At 35.8% G+C, this 18,818-nt stretch overlaps 1 protein-coding gene across 1 annotated transcript; it reads right to left on the bottom strand.

Annotated features, from left to right (window-relative positions):
* Positions 1–1,889: 1,889 nt before the first annotated feature.
* MYCT1 (MYC target 1) lies at positions 1,890–16,658 on the bottom strand (the record flags this gene model as incomplete). Its single annotated transcript, XM_079716650.1, has 2 exons — positions 16,491–16,658; positions 1,890–2,401 (listed from the first exon to the last, which is right to left on the bottom strand). The coding sequence occupies exons 1-2, from the start codon at positions 16,540–16,542 to the stop codon at positions 1,890–1,892; spliced, it is 564 nt and encodes a 187-aa protein (XP_079572776.1). The 5' UTR covers positions 16,543–16,658.
* Positions 16,659–18,818: the final 2,160 nt, after the last annotated feature.

Here is an 18,818-nt window from a genome sequence, read left to right as displayed (position 1 = left end):
TGTTTCATAACTTGTGGAGAGAGGAGGCAATAATTCTGCCAGATGGTTAAATACCCAAGGGATTTCCGCTCTCATTTTCCTCATTTGAGAGACATAAAGCAGTTTTTACTCCCAGCATAAATTCTAGACAAAAACCATACACTTTGCTTACTTCTCATGTTAAACATTAAGGATGGCTCACAAGCAAAAGATAGACTTGTTACTAAATTAATGATCTCTTAAAACCTTACGTGGCTATAAGGTAACTGCCAAGTTTGTCCAGAAACAACTTACAACAAATTCATTATCCTGCAAACTTTTTTTTTCTTTTCTTCCTTCCTTCTGTCCTTCCTTCCTTCCCTCCTTCTTTCTTTCTTCTTTCAGGTATATTGCATTAGAGAGCATCTATTTATAGACATTTACTATAGACATCTTTTAGCATAATTGTCCTTGAAGAACAATGGAAAATGTAAGCTAAATAAAAAACAAAGAAAATGCTATACAGAATCTTTTATTAAGTAAAAATTATTCCATTCTTGAGCCATATTCAGACACTATTAGCTGGGACAGCTGCATTGCAGAAACTAAAATGAGAGTACATTTTTCTTCACAGAAAATTCCAATGTTCAGAGAAACAAACAGCAACATAAGCTAAATATTCATTATCAGAAACAAACCACAGGTCTTTTGAGTAATAATCCTGTGAACTCGTGTCCTTAAATGAAAAAGGGAAGCCACAGGCATCTGGCCACTGAAGCTCTCTTCCTTTAAAAGGGTGGCTACCTGTGGAGGTGGACTCCTTAAATAACTATCTGCACCAAGGACCATTTGACATAGTTTAACCTTTGTGCAAAGACTCTTCACAGAAGCTGAAGTTGAAATTCATAGAGAAGCAAATAAAAGATGATGACCAGTGAGTCCATCCAGGAAGGAGGATTCTTCATGGTTGTAACACCTATTTGGCTGAAAGACTTTCTCCCCACTAACCCTTCCTTATTTGTCTGTGAAGTTGCAGAAGATCCCTAGATAATGTGCTTTCCCAGTTGCTAGCTTTAAATGTAAGAAATAAAATTTACCCCTTAAAAAAATGTAAGCTCAGTGTTAAAATTTGTTTTTAGATCAGATGGATTGGATTTGCTGTTGTTGTTTTTATAACAATATAACCACAAGAGTAAAGAAATGTTAAATCACCGTGTGAGTAAAAACAAGGATTTTGCCTCAATGATGTGGATAACTATTCTTGGGGAAAGCACAAAAGGGGCCTGGGGGAAAAATAAGAGTCAGAATTATTATAGTATTCTGCAGCACCCACTGAGTTCAGCTTCCTTTGCTTGATTCCCACACTTCTCATAAATGAGTGGAATCAAGGAACTTTAGAATCTCCTATGTTCTGTCATTTTGTGTCCATATAATCCATCAAAAATCCAAGATGGTAATGTGGTTCACTTGTCTTTCTAAAGAAAATTAAATTAAAATTTCTTAGGATAGAAAATTTTTTCAAAAAAGTTATACACTTTTAAGTGATTTCTTCCCCTTTATAGTCACACTGGACAGCAAATGAGGATTGTAAACCCCAAATTTCTAAAGTTTTTATTTTAGTCTAAAATATATATACTGTATCCAGCTGATTCTTAGGTAAGAATCACTATCTTTAATAATTCTCACATCGAATATAAAATACATAAATATACAACTATTTGGAAAAATATTATTCTTTTGTGAGACAAAGAAAAAAGATGTGTTCAAAGAAAATGTGTTTTACATTGTAATGTCCAACTTGTGTGTGCTTGTTTCAGGTTAGAGACTCATTAGGCATTTGGACCATGTCCTCAAAATTCTGTTTAGCCTATTTGTGATTTCCTTTCAATAAAAGACAAGAAAAGAGAGAAACAGAAACAAAAGCACCCTACTCAGGAATCTGGGAAAGCCTTTATGATTGACTCATAGGCAGGTGGAGCTGGTGTTGAAAGGCCAATCCGAAGACTGTGATTGGACCAGTGGAAATCAGGACGGCCCAGACTGTGGGAAGTGTTGATGGTGGAGGAGGTATTGGATGAAGGGAAAGTCACCAGCTGACTCTCAGTTTCCACGGGAAGTGGTGGACTTTGCAGAAACGGATGGAAAGTTGAGCCCCTGAAGCTTGATTTTCTTGGAAAGGAATTGGCTTGTTCCAGGGAAGCTTGGCGCTGGAAAGTGAGGCTCGCCAGGCTGAGGTTGCTTCGACGTTCACAGCCACTGTGGCGGTAAAATCCAGTTCTGTTGAGGCCATGGGTGTAAGAAGATCTAGATCTCCGGCTTGAACTCCACTGTGAGATGGGGGCACTGGCTCTTCTTCGAGAGAAACAGACAAACAAAGCCCAAATAAATCCTCCAATTACAAGTACAGTTGCCATGGACACTGTGAAGGACATTATAACACCCTCTGAAACAAAGAAAACAAAGAGGCAATTTGCTTTGTAAATAGGTGTCCAACTAAATACACAGGCAAAATACAAATGGTTACTATGGATTACATGATTAACTTCGATTTTGGATTTGGGAAATAGAAGATGGTGCTAGGTGGATATGAATAACTGAAGTTGATATGCTTCCGTTTATCAAAGCAAAAGAATAAAGGATACAAAATGAGATTTTTTTTTAACTGTAACATTCCATATTGCTTATGCTATTTTGTTATCTTTAAAAATTAGTAATTAAAAAGTCTCATTTTTTAAAAAAAGCTGTTCTTTAGCTCATAAATTTTATGGAGTTGCAAATATAGTCCAGAGATTATTTCCCTTAGAGTTACAGTAGCAACTAATGTGCCAAAAATTGATAAAAAATTTCATAGTCATATTGACTTTGCCTTTTCCTCTGTCTGCTTTCATCAGCCCCACCAATGTCTTCCACCTGCAGGCTGCATGATGCCTCACTTCCTGTTCTCATTCTGAGACAGGAAGTGCTGGGCTAGAACCACCTGGGGGGCTGACTGATTTATGTCATATTTCCAGAACTCCTGGACTGTCACCTATATCTTTGACTCATTGATGACATGACCTATGCAGACTACTGAGCTCTTTCTTGGTTCCCAACCTGGTTCATGCTGTTATCATGCCCTTGTGATCATGAAATTCCTGTGCCCTGAATCCCCATGGAATCTCTGCTATAACGCCAGTATCCTCCAACTCACAGAACTTGTATTTGTCCAGATTTCCTGTTGCAAGGAGGGGAAAATGCCATTCCCAAATGGAAGTTCTACCTTATCGTTTCTTCTTGTGAACTAAAAACATATTCTTGAATAAAACTGGGTAGCAGAGACCCTGCATTGAATCGAAAGACATGCTGGATATTAGAAGACCCTTCTGGCCTTATCACCCACCACACTTACTGACCCTCTACCCCATGATCTAACCCACAAGCCATGTTGATTTTCCCACTATCCCAAAGCCTGTCTCTCTCTCTCAAATTCTGTACATTTCAACATATTTTTTCCTGATACCTGGATATAATTTTAAAATTTTTGTTTGGAAAACTCAGTATGCATTGAATTTTAAATACAGTCAACCCAACAACTGAGTGTGGTCCATGAAAGAAGACCAGCAGAAAATCCATCAAGCTGACCCCAGCCCAAGTTGCCAGCCACAGAATTGTGAGCTAAGTAAATGGCTGTTTTAAGTCACTATGTTTTGGGGTGGATTGTTACACAGCAAAAGATAACTGATTTAGGGTGCCAAACTCAGCTCTATTCCTAACATACTGTGTGATTTTTATAAAATTTATTTAGACTCACTTATTTTATTACTTTCTTCAAATGAAGGGCTTAGATTTTATGATTGCCAAAGTTCTCTCTAGCTTATTGTTGTAATCTATGATAGTATACACAAAATCTATGATGCAGAAATAACAAAACAAACCAATATTAACAAATACAAAAAATAATCATTGCTCCTTAATTTTTGGATATATTTTAGTGTCGTTCCACCTTATATTGTCACATTTATCTCCCATGGTAAGACTATATTTGTTATGTCCTATTTTCACAATTATCACAAATGCTTATATCAAAATCCTCTAAAACAACTATTTATGTCAAATCTAAGCCATAAATTCTTTATACTAAGAAGATGATTTCTGAAATACAAGATGATTTATGACAGATCTTCTAGACCCAGTATTGTTCTTCAAAAATGTCTGTCATCAATATAATATTGTCATAGCCTTAAAGTGCAGTCTCTTGAGACTGGAATTTCATAGAGTTAGGCTTTCTCTGGAAAAAGCAACAAACACAGTCAGAACCTAAAATTAGCCTTATTGATAATACAGTAAAATTCCACATTAACTTGTACTTATCAGTGCCCCAAAATTTGGAACCTAAAAAAGGGATTATAGAAAATCTGGGCTGCCAAGGCAGTGAAACCATGTAAATCAGAATTGTCCAAAGTCTCTTCTAAAAAACAATAGAGAAAAACAAGATGACCAAATAAAAATATACAAAACCATGCCTTCAGCATAATTAGAAAACAGAAAAAAAATTCAAACTTCAATTTACCTAAAAAATAAATAGTGGGGGACTTCCCTGGTGGCACAGTGGTTAAGAATCTGCCTGCCAATGCAGGGGACACAGTTTCGAGCCCTGGTCCGGGAAGATCCCACATGCCTTGGAGCAACTAAGCCCGTGTGCCACATCTGCTGAACCTGCATTCTAGAACCTGAGAACCACAACTACTGAAGCCTGTGCACCTAGAGCCCATGCTCCGCAACAAGAGAAGCCACCGCAATGAGAAGCCCGCGCACCACAAGAAGAGTAGCCCCCGCTCTCCACAACTAGTGAAAGTCCGTGGACAGCAACAAAGACCCAATGCAGCCAAAAATTAATTAATTAATTAATTAAAAAAATAAAATAAGCAATGGAAAATAGAAACCAGTAAATTAAAAATAAATGATGGAAAGAAGAAACCAGTAAATTATCTCTCATACTTCTACCATAAGCTATCATGGAGAAGAAGGGCAATTCTGGAAATACTGTAAAAATACGAAAAGGTGAACTGGTCCATGAGCACGCTGACTATAGGAAACAGACTTACAAGTGAATATAGGTACGGGAAGAGGCAGTCTTGGAAAGTAATTGTCCTGTAGGGAAGAAAAGAATCCAAGCACAAAAGATCACATATTTTGTATTCTATTTACATGAAATGTCCAGAACACACAAACTATATAGACGGAGAGTAGCTTAGTGATGGCCTAGGGCAAGGGGGTGAGACGGAAGGGAATGGGAGGGACCTCTAATGGGGACAGGTTTATTTTTGAAGGACAAAATGTTCTTAAATCAGATTGTGGTGGTGGTCACACAACTCTGTAACTATTTAAAAAAAACATTTAATTGTATACTTTAAGTGGGTGAATTACACAGTCTGTGAAATATATCTCAATAAAGCTGTTCAAAAATAGAAAGAAAAGGATAGGTTCTTTTGGGGAACCACACAATGAAGGAGAAAAGAGGCAAGATTGAGGGGAAACTTGGGGATCCTTCAAAACAAAAGAAAATTTAAAACAAAGGACATACAATCCCTCCCCACCTTCATCTTCTAAAAATAAAAATCAGCCAGTAAAAACCAACCAAACACACACATACACACATGCACACGCACACACACACACACACACAAAGTCAACCAGTAAAAAAAAACACGCTTTGCTACACTGAGGAAAGGATGAATCTAGAATGACTCCCAGGTTCTGGCGTGGGCAGGTGAGGGTGGATAGGTGGATACTAGTATCATTCATCCAAACAGGGAAGAAATGTGAGAATGTAGAACTGGGGCTGAAGCTGATATCAGGAAGATGTTGAATTTGTGTGTCCCTGGGATATATATTTGGAATTCAGGGTTAAATAAATACGGAGCTTAAAGAGAAGCAAAACTGGGAATCTTCATGCTACAAGAGTTCAACCATCCATGGAAAGCACTTCTACTAAAGGAAAGGAATATGTTTATAGAAGCGAGTTGAGAACAAACTTCCAGGAAAACCAGGATTTAACCGGTGGTGGAAGTCAACACCAGGGAAACAAAGAAGGGCTAATTAGGGTGGTCCACGGAGACAAGAGAGATTACTAGCTCTGAATCAAAGTGAGGAGAGAATTTTAGGTAGTACTGATTAGCAACCAGATGCCCCAGAGATATTTACTATTCGTTAACACATGAAGCACCCACTAGATACCAAGTACTGCTAAGTACAGAGAGAGCAGGGAAGAAAATAAAGTCTCAGCCCTAGTAGAGTTAACATTCTAGAAGACTTAAAATAAGAAAAATGTCCTTTAGATGTGGCAATGAGTCGGTCATTGGCCACTTTACCTGCAATAAGTTGGGAGTCAGATGATGGAAGACCATGAGTACTTCTCCAAGAAGTTCAACCTCTCCACTGTGGGCAAAGAAGAAGCTTGAGCAAAATTACCCATTAGGAAGGATGAAGATGGAACAGGTAGTGATATCTGTGGTAGACTGAAAGCAGAGAAACAGGGAGGATAGTGAAGCAATGATTCAAACATGCAGCAATGATGGCTTAATCTGGGAAGCTGTAGTAAGAATAGGAAAGAACCTGGTCATGAGAGACCCAAAGTGAAAAGAATGTAAAAATTATTCCAAAGTATCATAACACCTAAAGTCCTAGAAATAAGACATTGAGGGGGGGTAGTGGTGATAAACTGAGGCTTAGATGCTCTTGCTCCCATGATGTAGATGATAATGTTATTTTCTAGCAGTAATTTAATAATCAGATTAAATTATGTTTTAGAAATTTTAGCATCTGCTTACTTTATTATACTTACTTGTCTTTGCCATTTTATGCCATAATAGTTTATCAGAGAATAGATTTGCTGGATCAAATTTTAATTATTAGTATAATCATTATAAAGTTCCTTTAAGTTTTGTGTTGCTTATAATGACTACCTAAATTCTGGATTTCACTGAAAAAAAATGTTTTAGTTGCTCTTAGAAAAGAGCTAAATAAAAATCATGAGCTACTCAACTACTTCATAAAACCCAGTCCTTTGTCTTCTTTCCAAATAAGTACGTGAGTCCAGGCATTTTGCTAAATTTGGTTCTTTGGTTAAGAAAAATACCTAATTTTACCTTATTTCAGTGAGTTTTGGGCAATCTTTGTTTTTGTGTGGCATATTGCACATAATTTGAATAACTTATTATTGTACATTGTCATCAGTTTTCCCTGAAAGAGTTTATTCATTAGTTTATACTCCAGAGATTCCATGAGTTAATTACTGTGAGAAACACTTTAATCAAAGAATATGAATAAACTCACTCAGATATTCTGTCTTCCTATTTAGAATAGATGAATGAAAGATATATTATGATCCATCTTAATGTCATTATACCTTTGAGTAGGAAAATAATGCATTAGGTAGACACTTCATTGGTAAACTGTAAGCTCTTTTCAAATTTGAACTTCTATTATTCCAAGCTAGAAAGGTTTCACTAAAACTGTGATTAAGAAAATTTTGATGTTTGGAGGAATATGGTTTATAAAATGCAAACCTATTTTTATTTTATTATTGTGGTAAACGGTAATATGCATTTCTAATTTGATTAATTTAATTTATAGGTCTCGGGCACTATCTTAAGTGTACTATATCACTTAACTGTCAAACAACCCAATTAGGGAAATGTTTTATTTCTTTGGTGTGTTCTAAGAAAATATTAATCTAAAATGAAAGTGAAAATGCGTAAAAATTGTATCAATTTAATACCAGGTTTAGTAGCCTGTTACGGACAGAGATACTTGGGGGAAATATGGTAAGGCAGTATTATCTATTCTACAGTTATACTTCCCTAAATCAACAGCCTCCACTGGAGAATTTTAAATATCAACAACTTCAGATATAGAATCAGAGATACAAGGTTTCAATTAAAACAAACTCTTAAAAATGTTTCAGCTCACACTCCTAATTTTATTTTTTATTTCTTACTTTTTTTTTGGCTGCACTGAATGGTGGGCAAGATATCAGTTCCCCCAACAGGGATTGAACCCGTGCCCCCTGCAGTGGAAGCGTGGGGTCTTAACCACTGGACCGACAGGGAAGTCCCACAATCTCCTAATTTTATTGATATTGAAACAGAGTCTAAGGTTTATGTTGTAGAATTAACACAATTTATTTTAATAATTGAATATTGACAACTAGCACTTGTCAAGGGGGGCTTTCACTCAGGTATGATATAAAGTGAAAAGACAAATACTCAAGTTTGCCAAGTACAAGTCCTTGCTTTTGTGTATAAACCAATGTAACAACTAGGGTCTGATGGAAGATTCTAAATACCTCAGGATATAAGCAAGTATAATAGATAAGATTAAAGAGACATATTTACTTTATTTCGACTATTTTGATTTAAAGTTTACAAGCATTCCTATACATGGTCTCAGTGTATATGCCCTTTGAGCTTCTCTGCCACGGTCTCTTCTGACAAATAAAATATTCCAAAAGGTTAATCTATAGAGAAAAGTAGCATAAGGTTCATTTCAAGAAAAAAAAGAAAACAGAAACTTTTAAAATGTAGAATCAAGGGGAAATAATTTTACTTTGTGTAATTACAATATAATGCAACTAAAAAGACCAAATGTTTGTCTTAGAAAAGGTAGATCTCCCTTTAAAGGAAAAAAGGAGCAAACTCTAACGTTAGCAGGGCATAGCATATAAATTAAGTGTTGTTATCCTATTTTGTAACCTGTGTCTATATCACTACCAAGGGGCTGGCACATAAGTCCTCAATAAATGACAACTATGATTACTAATGGTTGTATAACTTTCCCAAGTCATTTGACCCTTCCTGGCCTAATGACAATGGTCACTATAGTCCCTTCCAATTCTAAGATTCTAATATTGAATCTGGTTTTCAATAAATCATACCTAGAATTCTGTCCATTAGTGTCAAAATTTAGTAGAGGTCACCATCTAGTGGCCTTGAGTTGAATCGTTCTGATATCTGAAAAGTGATTTTATCTTTGACAACAGAACAGTGATCAATTCACAAAATCTTTTCCAATTGTAAGAATCATTAAGCTTAGCTATCACTGAAGTAGGCTATGCTGTTCTTGGTACCCTAGAGTATATAGGAGGATGGTTCAAACAATAAGACTTCAGCAAAAATCATTTTTAGGAAGAATTATATTTAAGGTTCAGAAAACTTTTAATTACAATAATTTAAACAAAGAATAAGTATTTCCGGGCTTCCCTGGTGGCGCAGTGGTTGAGAGTCCGCCTGCCGATGCAGGGGACACGGGTTCGTGCCCCGGTCCCGGAGGATCCCGCGTGCCGCGGAGCGGCTGGGCCCGCGAGCCATGGCCGCGGAGCCTGTGTGTCCGGAGCCTGTGCTCCGCAACGGGAGAGGCCACAGCAGTGAGAGGCCCGCGTACAGCAAAAAAAAAAAAAAAAAAAAAAAAAAAGAATAAGTATTTCCTATGTGTATTTCATCTCCTGGAAAATCCTATTGGGTCTGTTTTCAGAATATATCCACAATTCAACTTCTCATTATCTACTCTTCTACCTCCCTGATCCAAGTCAGCATCATCTGTGACCTGGACTATTACTATAGCCGTCTATCTGGTTCCTGCTTCTCTCCTTGCTCAATTCTCAATACAGTAGCCAGAGTGAACCTTTGAAAGTCTTAGTCAAATCACATCACTTTTCTGTTCTAAACCCTTCATTTCTCCCAGAGTAAATTTAAACTCTCCCAAATGGCCTTAAAGCTCCAATTTGATCTGTTCTCAATTATCTGTGCTCATCACTACTCTTCCCCTGGTTCATTCAGCTCCATCCACACTACCCTGTTTGCCATTCCTTAAACACATCAGCTGTGCTCCCAATTTAGGGCCTTGTGCTTGTGGTAACCTGTTCCTGAAACTCTTTTATCAGCCATCTACAAGGGTGACTTCAGGTCTTTGCTCACATGTCACCTTCTCATTGAGGCTTACCCTGACCACCCTATCTAGATTTTATCCTGTCCCGCTTCTGATGCCTAACTGCCACCCTTGATTTTCTTTTTTCTTTCTGGATCACTGGAAACTAGACTCAATTGTAGGACAAGTAAGGAAAAATCTGGGAGATTTGGAAGTAGTTTTGACCAAAGTCACAAGGTACCAGTCATATTCTGAATATAATTAATCAACAGTATTGTTAGAATAGAAGGTAAGTTAAATTATGTTCAGAAGGAACAAGGTAGACCATCACTTTCTGTGTGTGATAAACTAACATGTATCAAACCACTGCGAGCAATTATAAAATACAGATCAAAAATATGTTTTTAAATCTGGTTGAAGCCATCAGAGACCCTGAGGGAGCAAATTCTAAGAGAAAAGAAAATCTCTCATACAGTAATCTGTAAAGAGAGGCAAAAGAGGCAAAAAACCTGAGTAGAACTCTGTGCAATCTCAGTAGGCTTAGAAAAAAAAGACTGGATTTCAGGGGATACCAAGGAGGATAGACTCCGGGAAATATTCTAGACTCTGAGTTGGGCTTCCAAAGAGCTATTCCCTATGAGTAATAGCAAATAGGAAAAAAAAGTAGACTTCACAAAGATAGAAACACAGTTGACCCTTGAACAACACAGGTTTGAACTGCACAGGTCCACTTATACATAGATATTTTTTCAATAAATACATATTAGTGGTTTCCTCTGGGGATGATGTAGACAGGGATTGACTAGGAAGTGTCATTAGGGAACTTTTGGGCTGGAGATAATGTTCTGTATCTTGATCGGGGTTTGGGTTATTCAGGTGTGTATTTATTTGTCAAAATTTAGCAAATGTTCAGTTATGATCTGTGCACTTCTTTTTTGATCATTTTACACATTTTATTGTATGTACATTTGATCTTAAAAAGAAAAAAAACTTAAAAATTTGAATTCCTGTTAATAATATACATGCTGAATTAATTAGGGGGAAGTGTACTGATATCTGCAATTTATTTGGAAATATAAACTAATAGATTAGTAGATAGAATGAATATTATAAAAATGTTAATAGTAGAATCCAGGCGGTAGGTATATGGATATTCCCTGTAAAATTCTTCAAATTTTTCTGTATATTTGAACACTTTCATAATAAATTTTAGAAAAACATATGAGAGAAGACCATGAACAACTTTAAGTTAACACATTTAGAAATTTACTTCAAACGAGCAAATTCCTAGAAAATACGATTCCTGCCCTAAAGCAATCAAAGAAGCAGTAGAGTAGTCCAATATTGTTAAACAAATTGACCTTTCATTTAAAACCTTCCTATTAAAAATACTACCGATAATTACACTGGTGAATTTTTTCAAACATTTAAACAATAAACAATGCCACTCTTACACAAATGTTTCCAGATAATAGAAAACAATTCCTACCCTGTTTTAGGAAACCTGTATAACATTGATACCAAAACCTGACAAGGCTATTATAAGAAAAGACTACTATAGGCAAGTTTCTCTCATTAATGTAGATGCAGAAGTTCTAAAGTCAGGAACCTATCAAAAAATACATTCTTCTAGGCTCTGCTTCATACCTACTGAATCATAGTCTCTGAGCATGGAGTTCAGTGAGAGATGAATCTTCAAACTTCTCTCTATGGAACTGAGAAACAGCAGTTTTAAAGAAAAGCATTTGTTATTCAAACTTCCTAGGTAACTGATATAAAGGAAGTAATTAGAAGGCTGTTAATATGAAATGTCCAAGAGTTTTAAAAATGGAAATTAAAGATATGAATTTGAAATATAATCAGTATTTGTTTACTATTTGGGAAGAGGGAATATAAAGAACATCTTTGGGGTGCATGCCCAGCAAAGCTTTCTCCCTCCCCAACCTCTCTGGAAACAACCTACTCCCATCTGCTGAGGTAGGTCTCTAAGTGACATATTTTTCCACAGGTTAAGGAATAAAATTTTCGGCTATTAACCAAGGTTTTCTGCCCTTGACTGCACTTGATTGCCCAACAAATCAACTAACAATCCTCCATTTCAATTATCTGGTAGAGGATTAGGGCTGTTACCAAGGATACCCAGAATAAAGAAAAAGTTAATGTTTAGAATTGGTAATAGGATTATTAAATACATAGACTAGATGATAGTCTTGAAAACCAATTGTTTTACTGCACTCACTAGACAATGTGAGACAGAGAAAAGTGTTTTGGGTTTTTTTGTTTGTTTGTTGCAGTTTCAAAATGCTAAGAGCCTAAAGGACTTAAGACCATACCTTTTTACTATAATGAACTGTATTGGGAAAAATAAACCACGGCCTATGAGTCATACCCTTGTCAGTTTGGGCTGCCCTTTAAATACCATAGACTGGGTAGCTTAAACAACAGATGTTTATTTCTCACAGTTCTGGGGTCTAGGAAATCTAAGATCCAGGTGCCAGCATGATCAGGTTCTGGAGAGAGCCCACGTCCTTACCTCAGTGCATACATGCAGACAGAGAGAGAAAGAGCACTATCTCTTCCTCTTCTTTTAAGGCCATTAACCCCATCGTGGCATCCCCACCCTCTAATTTAACCCAAATTATACCCAAAGGTCTTATTTCCAGATAACACTGCATTGGGGGTTAAAGCTTCAACATACGAACGGTGGAGGAGACATAAACATTCAATCCATAACAAGTAAACTTTCAGAAGCAGTGTAAAGAGGAGATGTTTAGGAGAGAGAAGAAGGGCTATAGACTATGTGACCAGTAAGAGTCCTGGAGAAGGGGCCATCACTCCATCTCTGCCTGTGATGAGCTACAGATTGATTTAGGGAATGCCAGAGAAATTGTTATCCATTCTCAGCTTCCTAGAGGGATCCAGATGAGAAAGATGACAATCCCCTCTGAGAAACTCTGGGTCCCTGAAAAGCAGAGGAGGAATGAGGAAGTGTGGACATTTGTATATCCAGGTCTAAGGGTCTGATATACAGTCCAAATTCCCACAGCTCCAGGATTATAGGAGAACATTCAACATTGTTCTGCGCCACTGAGACAGAAGGAAAAGTACATGAATAAGAGCCAGTAGACCAGAAAGGAAAAATCATGACATTAGCAAATGTTGCACAGACCGTACGAGTCAAATTTTATGGTAAGAGCCCTCAGCAGCAGAGGTAAGAAGAAAGGGCAATTCCCCTAAAGCAGATGAGAAATACACATCAGTAGTCAGCAGAGACCAGAACTTGATCAAGAACCAATGGCCCTCTCCTTCCAATAACCTTGATACTGTATAGCTACCACCACTGTCCCTTTCCAACTTTAGAGAAAAGTCCTAAGGAAGAGGAAAGTGGGGAGACTTGAAGTAAGTAAATTGAAAATAATTATGTTAAATCAGGTCAAACTTTTACAGTGACTTCCAAAACTACACAAATCTTTCTCAAGTCATTCACACTTCTCCACAAATACATCTTGTGTGTTTTTACTTCTGCATATTTGCTGATAACACTTATCCTGAACTCCCTGAAATTTCCAACTATGCCTTATTTATCGCACTAGCACTTGACACATTGACTAATATATAAGGAGTGGTCAGTCAGTTCTTCTGACTAAACTAATGAACTGGATACATAAATGGATGAAAGGATGAGTTAATAAGTTAATGTAGGAAAAATGAATGACTACAATGTTCTTCCTACAACTGTCTCCCTATTTGAAACTCATCTGATTTATAGGAACAGATAAAGCCTCATTTTTTTTCCTAAGGAGGATTTAGGGACCATTTCTGCCATATTTGTCTTTCTGACTTATAACAATCATTGCCATTTTAATGTACATTATCTTGCATTATTCCATGACAGTATAGGCATATATTTGCATATTTATGGACACATAATCTCCTCCAAGAGTGTAATCTTCTTGAGGACAGACATTATAGTTTTGGTGAGGATTCAATGAGGTGAATAAATGCAAGTTCCTAAACCAATAAATTCCCCAATTTTTCACAATGCTAGCCAAAAGGGAAAAACACAAGTGGTAAGGCAAGAAGTATAACCAAATAGTTTTCTTTAAGACCCTGAATACAAAAATTAACCAAGTTTAACAACACTTGTCTATTTCATTAAAGCAGAGTGCAGCAAAATTTCACAGGTTATGTTTCCTGCTGCTTTCATGGGGGATGTTTGTAGGGAAGGGAAATGCATCAAAGAAAACAAAAGTGAGAAATGCAAGGTGGTAGTCTTCAGCTGTGTTTTCACTCTCAGGCCAACTTTATTGTCCACCTTTGCACTAATTACTGTAATGTTTGCACAACATTTAATAAGTTTTAATGGGTGATCACCAAAAAAATTCAAGCTATCACTATTGGTAATAACCTGGTATCATTATCTTATTTTTCAACATTCATTAAAGTAAATCAGGAAAATTATATTTGGAAAACAACTTTTATGCAGCCTAAGTTTGGGAAATTCATATGGTTAAATGTACAAGTTTTGCTTTTCTAAACTGTTCTTTCTCTATTCTCTGAATTCAAAGTGTCAAGCAGACAATTGATTTTGGAAGCAATAGGCAATGTATTGCACTGTACTTTATAAGATTTTCAAATAATATTTTTGTGGAGACAGTGATGTAGATATCAATTTAGATACAAAAAGGAAATAAAAATTTACAAGATCAACATTTATATTTTAGGAAATTTTTACATTTCATATATTCACATTTACATTTTTGCATTTTACACTTGATATTTTCTTGAACCCCAGAAGAATTAATGTGATCTTTTATATATTTTCCCCATATCATCAAACGCTATAACATTATATCTACTCAACATATTTGTTTGGCTTTGTTAATGCTTATCAAGGTAACACTCCCCTTCCTGGTTTTCATTATTTCCATCTATTTTCTGTTGTATTCACAAAGTAACATAAAGAAAGACTAAGAACTATCTTTGGAACAATAAGTTTGAATTCTTTCTTAAGCATAAATTTCTATATTAAAAAAATTTCAGGATTGGTAAATAGACTCCAATTAAACATTCTGTTTTTAATTGAGGTTTATTTTATGATTATTATCCATGTTTTAATCAGTAGATAATGATTTTTTTTCCTTAAGTCTTTAAGTAAACCTGAAATTTAACTTTGAATGGCCTGAAAAATATTGATTTGGCTTTTGCAGATTATTTTTTGCAGTAAGAATTACTTTACTTTTGAATAATCTATATAGTTATTTATTTTTGCAATGATGAAGTTAGGGTAAACACACTCTAGCTATTTTTTAGCGTGTGTTTAGCACATTCACTTTCTCTGTGAAGGAGGACAGCAAACTGTATTGTAAGAAACCTATATAAGTAAGACTCCCACAATTCAAAGATTTGTCTCTTGGTTTCTACGTAGAATAACTTATTACCAAAGCCTTTCTTTACAATATGCAAGTATAATTTACTTTCTTTTTCTTAATTTTTTAATAATTACATTATAATGTTTATTAATATCCCTCATTTTGAGACTTGAAACAAACATAAATATTGATGGTAAAAAGGAATTAACTAATTCCTTCCATGCAGATTTCTGCGATGGTGGACGACCAGGTAGGTTGTTCAGAGCAGGCAGCATCACTGCTCATTTTTCACCGGGTAGTTCCCAAAACGTACCTTGGAATCACAACGAAAAGTCTGAAATAGTTCTCTGTGAAGATGAAACATTTGTCCTGGACCAATAAATAGGGCTATCGATCTCTTCATAACTTCCACTATCCCCTTTAAAGTTTTTTTTCTGGATTTAACTCCACTTGCCCCCTTTATTCTTAAAATTTCCCTGAACCCAAGCATCCATGTCAATTTCATGTCTCATGTCTCAGTCCTTCCTCCCTGTGTCTCCAGCCTTGGAAGACTCGTGGTTTTGACCTCAGCTCCATCCTGCTTCTGCTAACTGACTAGAGGCTGTGTCTGAACCCAGCCAAAAGCTACTGTTGTATTGTTCCTTTTTTCCCCTTGATAGGCTTTCTTTATAATGTTATTTGTGGTGTTATTTCCACTTGTTCTATTACAGTTTTTTCATCTAATTTCATAATATGATTTCTTATTTAATCATGTCATCACACTCCTTCAGTACAGATTTATTATTTAGATTCACTTTGGAAATTAAAGGATATAACATTGACAAAGTAAGTTAAAATAATCTCTATAGAAATTCTCAGTTTCATTAATCAAGATACATAATCTATATAACTGTAAGACAAATAAAACTTAACTTTCCAACAAATCAATAATCAACTTCCAAACAGCAATGACTTACAAATTTTTTCTCAGTTTTATTCTTATTGTTTTCTAATTAGCATTTCCTATTATTTTCTCATTATTTTGTAACACAAGCCATAATCTATATGTGTTGCCCAGATTCTCCTTGAATGACTTCATAGCCTACTTTATGGACATTTTATATGAACAAATTTTTTGTAATAAATCTATGAAAACTTTAGGTAATCAATTTACCATAAACAAAATGGCTCAGAGATTTCCAATGTTTCAATAACTTTTAGGCAGTACATTTCTCTGTATCCTAGTTTTAAATTAAAAACAGTTAAAGAAAATCTTACCCCAAAAGTTTTCTGGCCATGGACTCCCTAAACTTGTTGTGTTATTAGCCATAATATCCACAAGGAAGAGAAGAGCGAGAAGAAAAACCAGTATGTCCAAAAGAAGCACTTTGATTTTATGTCTTTGTGGTTCAGCAAGAGAAAAATAATTTTCACACAACCCCTCATATACTTGTGTTTGCATAAAAGGAAATAAGTATATCATGTTTCCTGCTTTTATACTCGAATTAGCAACTGTTTTTCTTATCTTGGAATTCCACACGGTTCCTGAGACACAAAACAATTTCCTTCTCGTCATTTCCTCAGCTGAATTGCTAAGTACCCTCCTTTCCACCATCTCCAAACTGCTTTGGGGATAAGAGGCTCCTTTTCTTCTTCTTTCTTCTTCTCCTACCGATACAGAGGAAGATTCCAAACTCTCAGCTACAGCTGAGATATAATCTAATTGGGGTTAAACTTACATCGGATAAAGAAATAGACTGCTTTCCAATGTTTGAAAGCTATACTTATGTCGTAAGTCGCGGGGGGGGGGGAACTCTTCAGAAATCCATATTCTGTTCCAGTACAATTAATTTTATCTAATACCTATTCTATAACTCAGTTACTTACTAAAATTCTTAATGTCTCTTGCTCTATTTGGGATATTGATTTTGAAAAGTCATTTCTTTATTTCATAAATACCTCTAAAATGTAATTTATATTTACTTTTTTATGAAAATTGGTAGGTAAATATGAGAAAAAACAGTTTCCACACTGAAGGGCCCTACTTAAAGCCAATTAGGGGCAACCTAAATGCAAACATTCAATTAGAACAGAATGGTAAGCCCTATAGTAAGCAGTACAATGATAACAGTATGTTTTTCTTCATGGAGGAGTGATGACTTTGGTACTGTGTATAACAGTATGAAAATAATTTTACCAAGTGGAGAAAGAGTAATAAGGTAGAAAGAACAACATCAACAAATGCAGAGAATGGACTTGAGGACACGGGGAAGGGAAAGGGGAAGCTGGAACGAAGCGAGAGAGAGGCATGGACATATATACACTACCAAATGTAAGGTAGATAGATAGTAGGAAGCAGCTGCATAGCAGAGGAAGATCAGCTCGGTGCTTTGTGACCGCCTAGAGGGGTGGGATAAGGAGTGTGGAAGGGAGGGAGACGCAAGAGGGAGGGGATATGGGGCTGTATGTATATGTATAGCTGATTCACTTTGTTATACAGCAGAAACTAACACACCATTGTAAAGTAGTTATACTCCAATAAAGATTTTTTAAAAAAAGAGAGGAATCATGACAATTCATATTGTGGGTATTCTGGATGACTATAGTGGAAAGTGCGCTATGGGAAAGAATTACATGAGACTTCTCAGGAGACATAGACTAGTTAAAATTTCAAGAGTCTTTGTCTGCAAGCTTAACAAGCTTAGCCTGGATCCTCTGAGCATTGGGAAGCCATTGGAAGTAGGAGTAACAGTGCCCACCCGTACTTAATAAATGCACTAAACTGCATTCAAGAATCTGGTTTCCTCCATCTTTGATTAACTCTAGCATTAACTCTTGTGTAATTTGCATTCAGCCTAATTGTCATCACAATATGATTTAGTGTGAAGCAGTAATCATCTTCATGAAGTCTGTAATATATTCCTGAGTAGATCTAGGAAAATCTGAAAAAAAACATAATATGAAGTTGATCACATATAAATTTTTGCCTTCCTAATTCTCTAAATATTAGGTTGTTTCTGCTCATTTTCTTAATTTTGATATATTTACATTAACTTTAAATTCATTGGACATTAAAATAGAGACACCTAAAGGAGAATGGTGGAATATTATAAAAAATTTAGAGATTTCACTGAGCGCATATGAAAACTTATCTCTATAATATTCTTGCTAAGGTTTATTTCCATATAATTGAGTAAATAAAATGCTTATCTTTTTGCTTAAGAAAAACAAAAAAAGGGACTCATATTTTAATAGTTATTTTTACTTTTCAATATTTTCGACAGAATTTATAAAAATAGAAAATTAAAAGACTACCTTATTTCTGGAAAAACATAATCTGGATGAAAATATATTGTCATACTTCTAAATTCTTGTGGGACTTGTCAATTATTACATGTATTTTTAAGTACACATTTTGTACTATAGGCTACCTGATTCAATAAATACTAATTTCAAAAATGGATATATTTTTATAAAGAGTTATATAGAGTTCACTTGGCCTAAAACCACAAACCAGATGAGTGGAGTGGATGAGTCTAGTTTGGTGGAAATGCCTTCTGTGCAGAAGCAGGGCTTACTCCATCTCAGGGCTGGGATACAGGCTGA

This window comes from Hyperoodon ampullatus (genome assembly GCF_949752795.1).
Source record: "Hyperoodon ampullatus genome assembly, chromosome: 12".
In the NCBI taxonomy this organism is placed as follows: Eukaryota; Metazoa; Chordata; class Mammalia; order Artiodactyla; family Ziphiidae; genus Hyperoodon; species Hyperoodon ampullatus.
The sequence above is the reverse complement of the archived record's forward strand: the minus strand, read 5'-3'. Positions and strand labels throughout refer to the sequence as shown.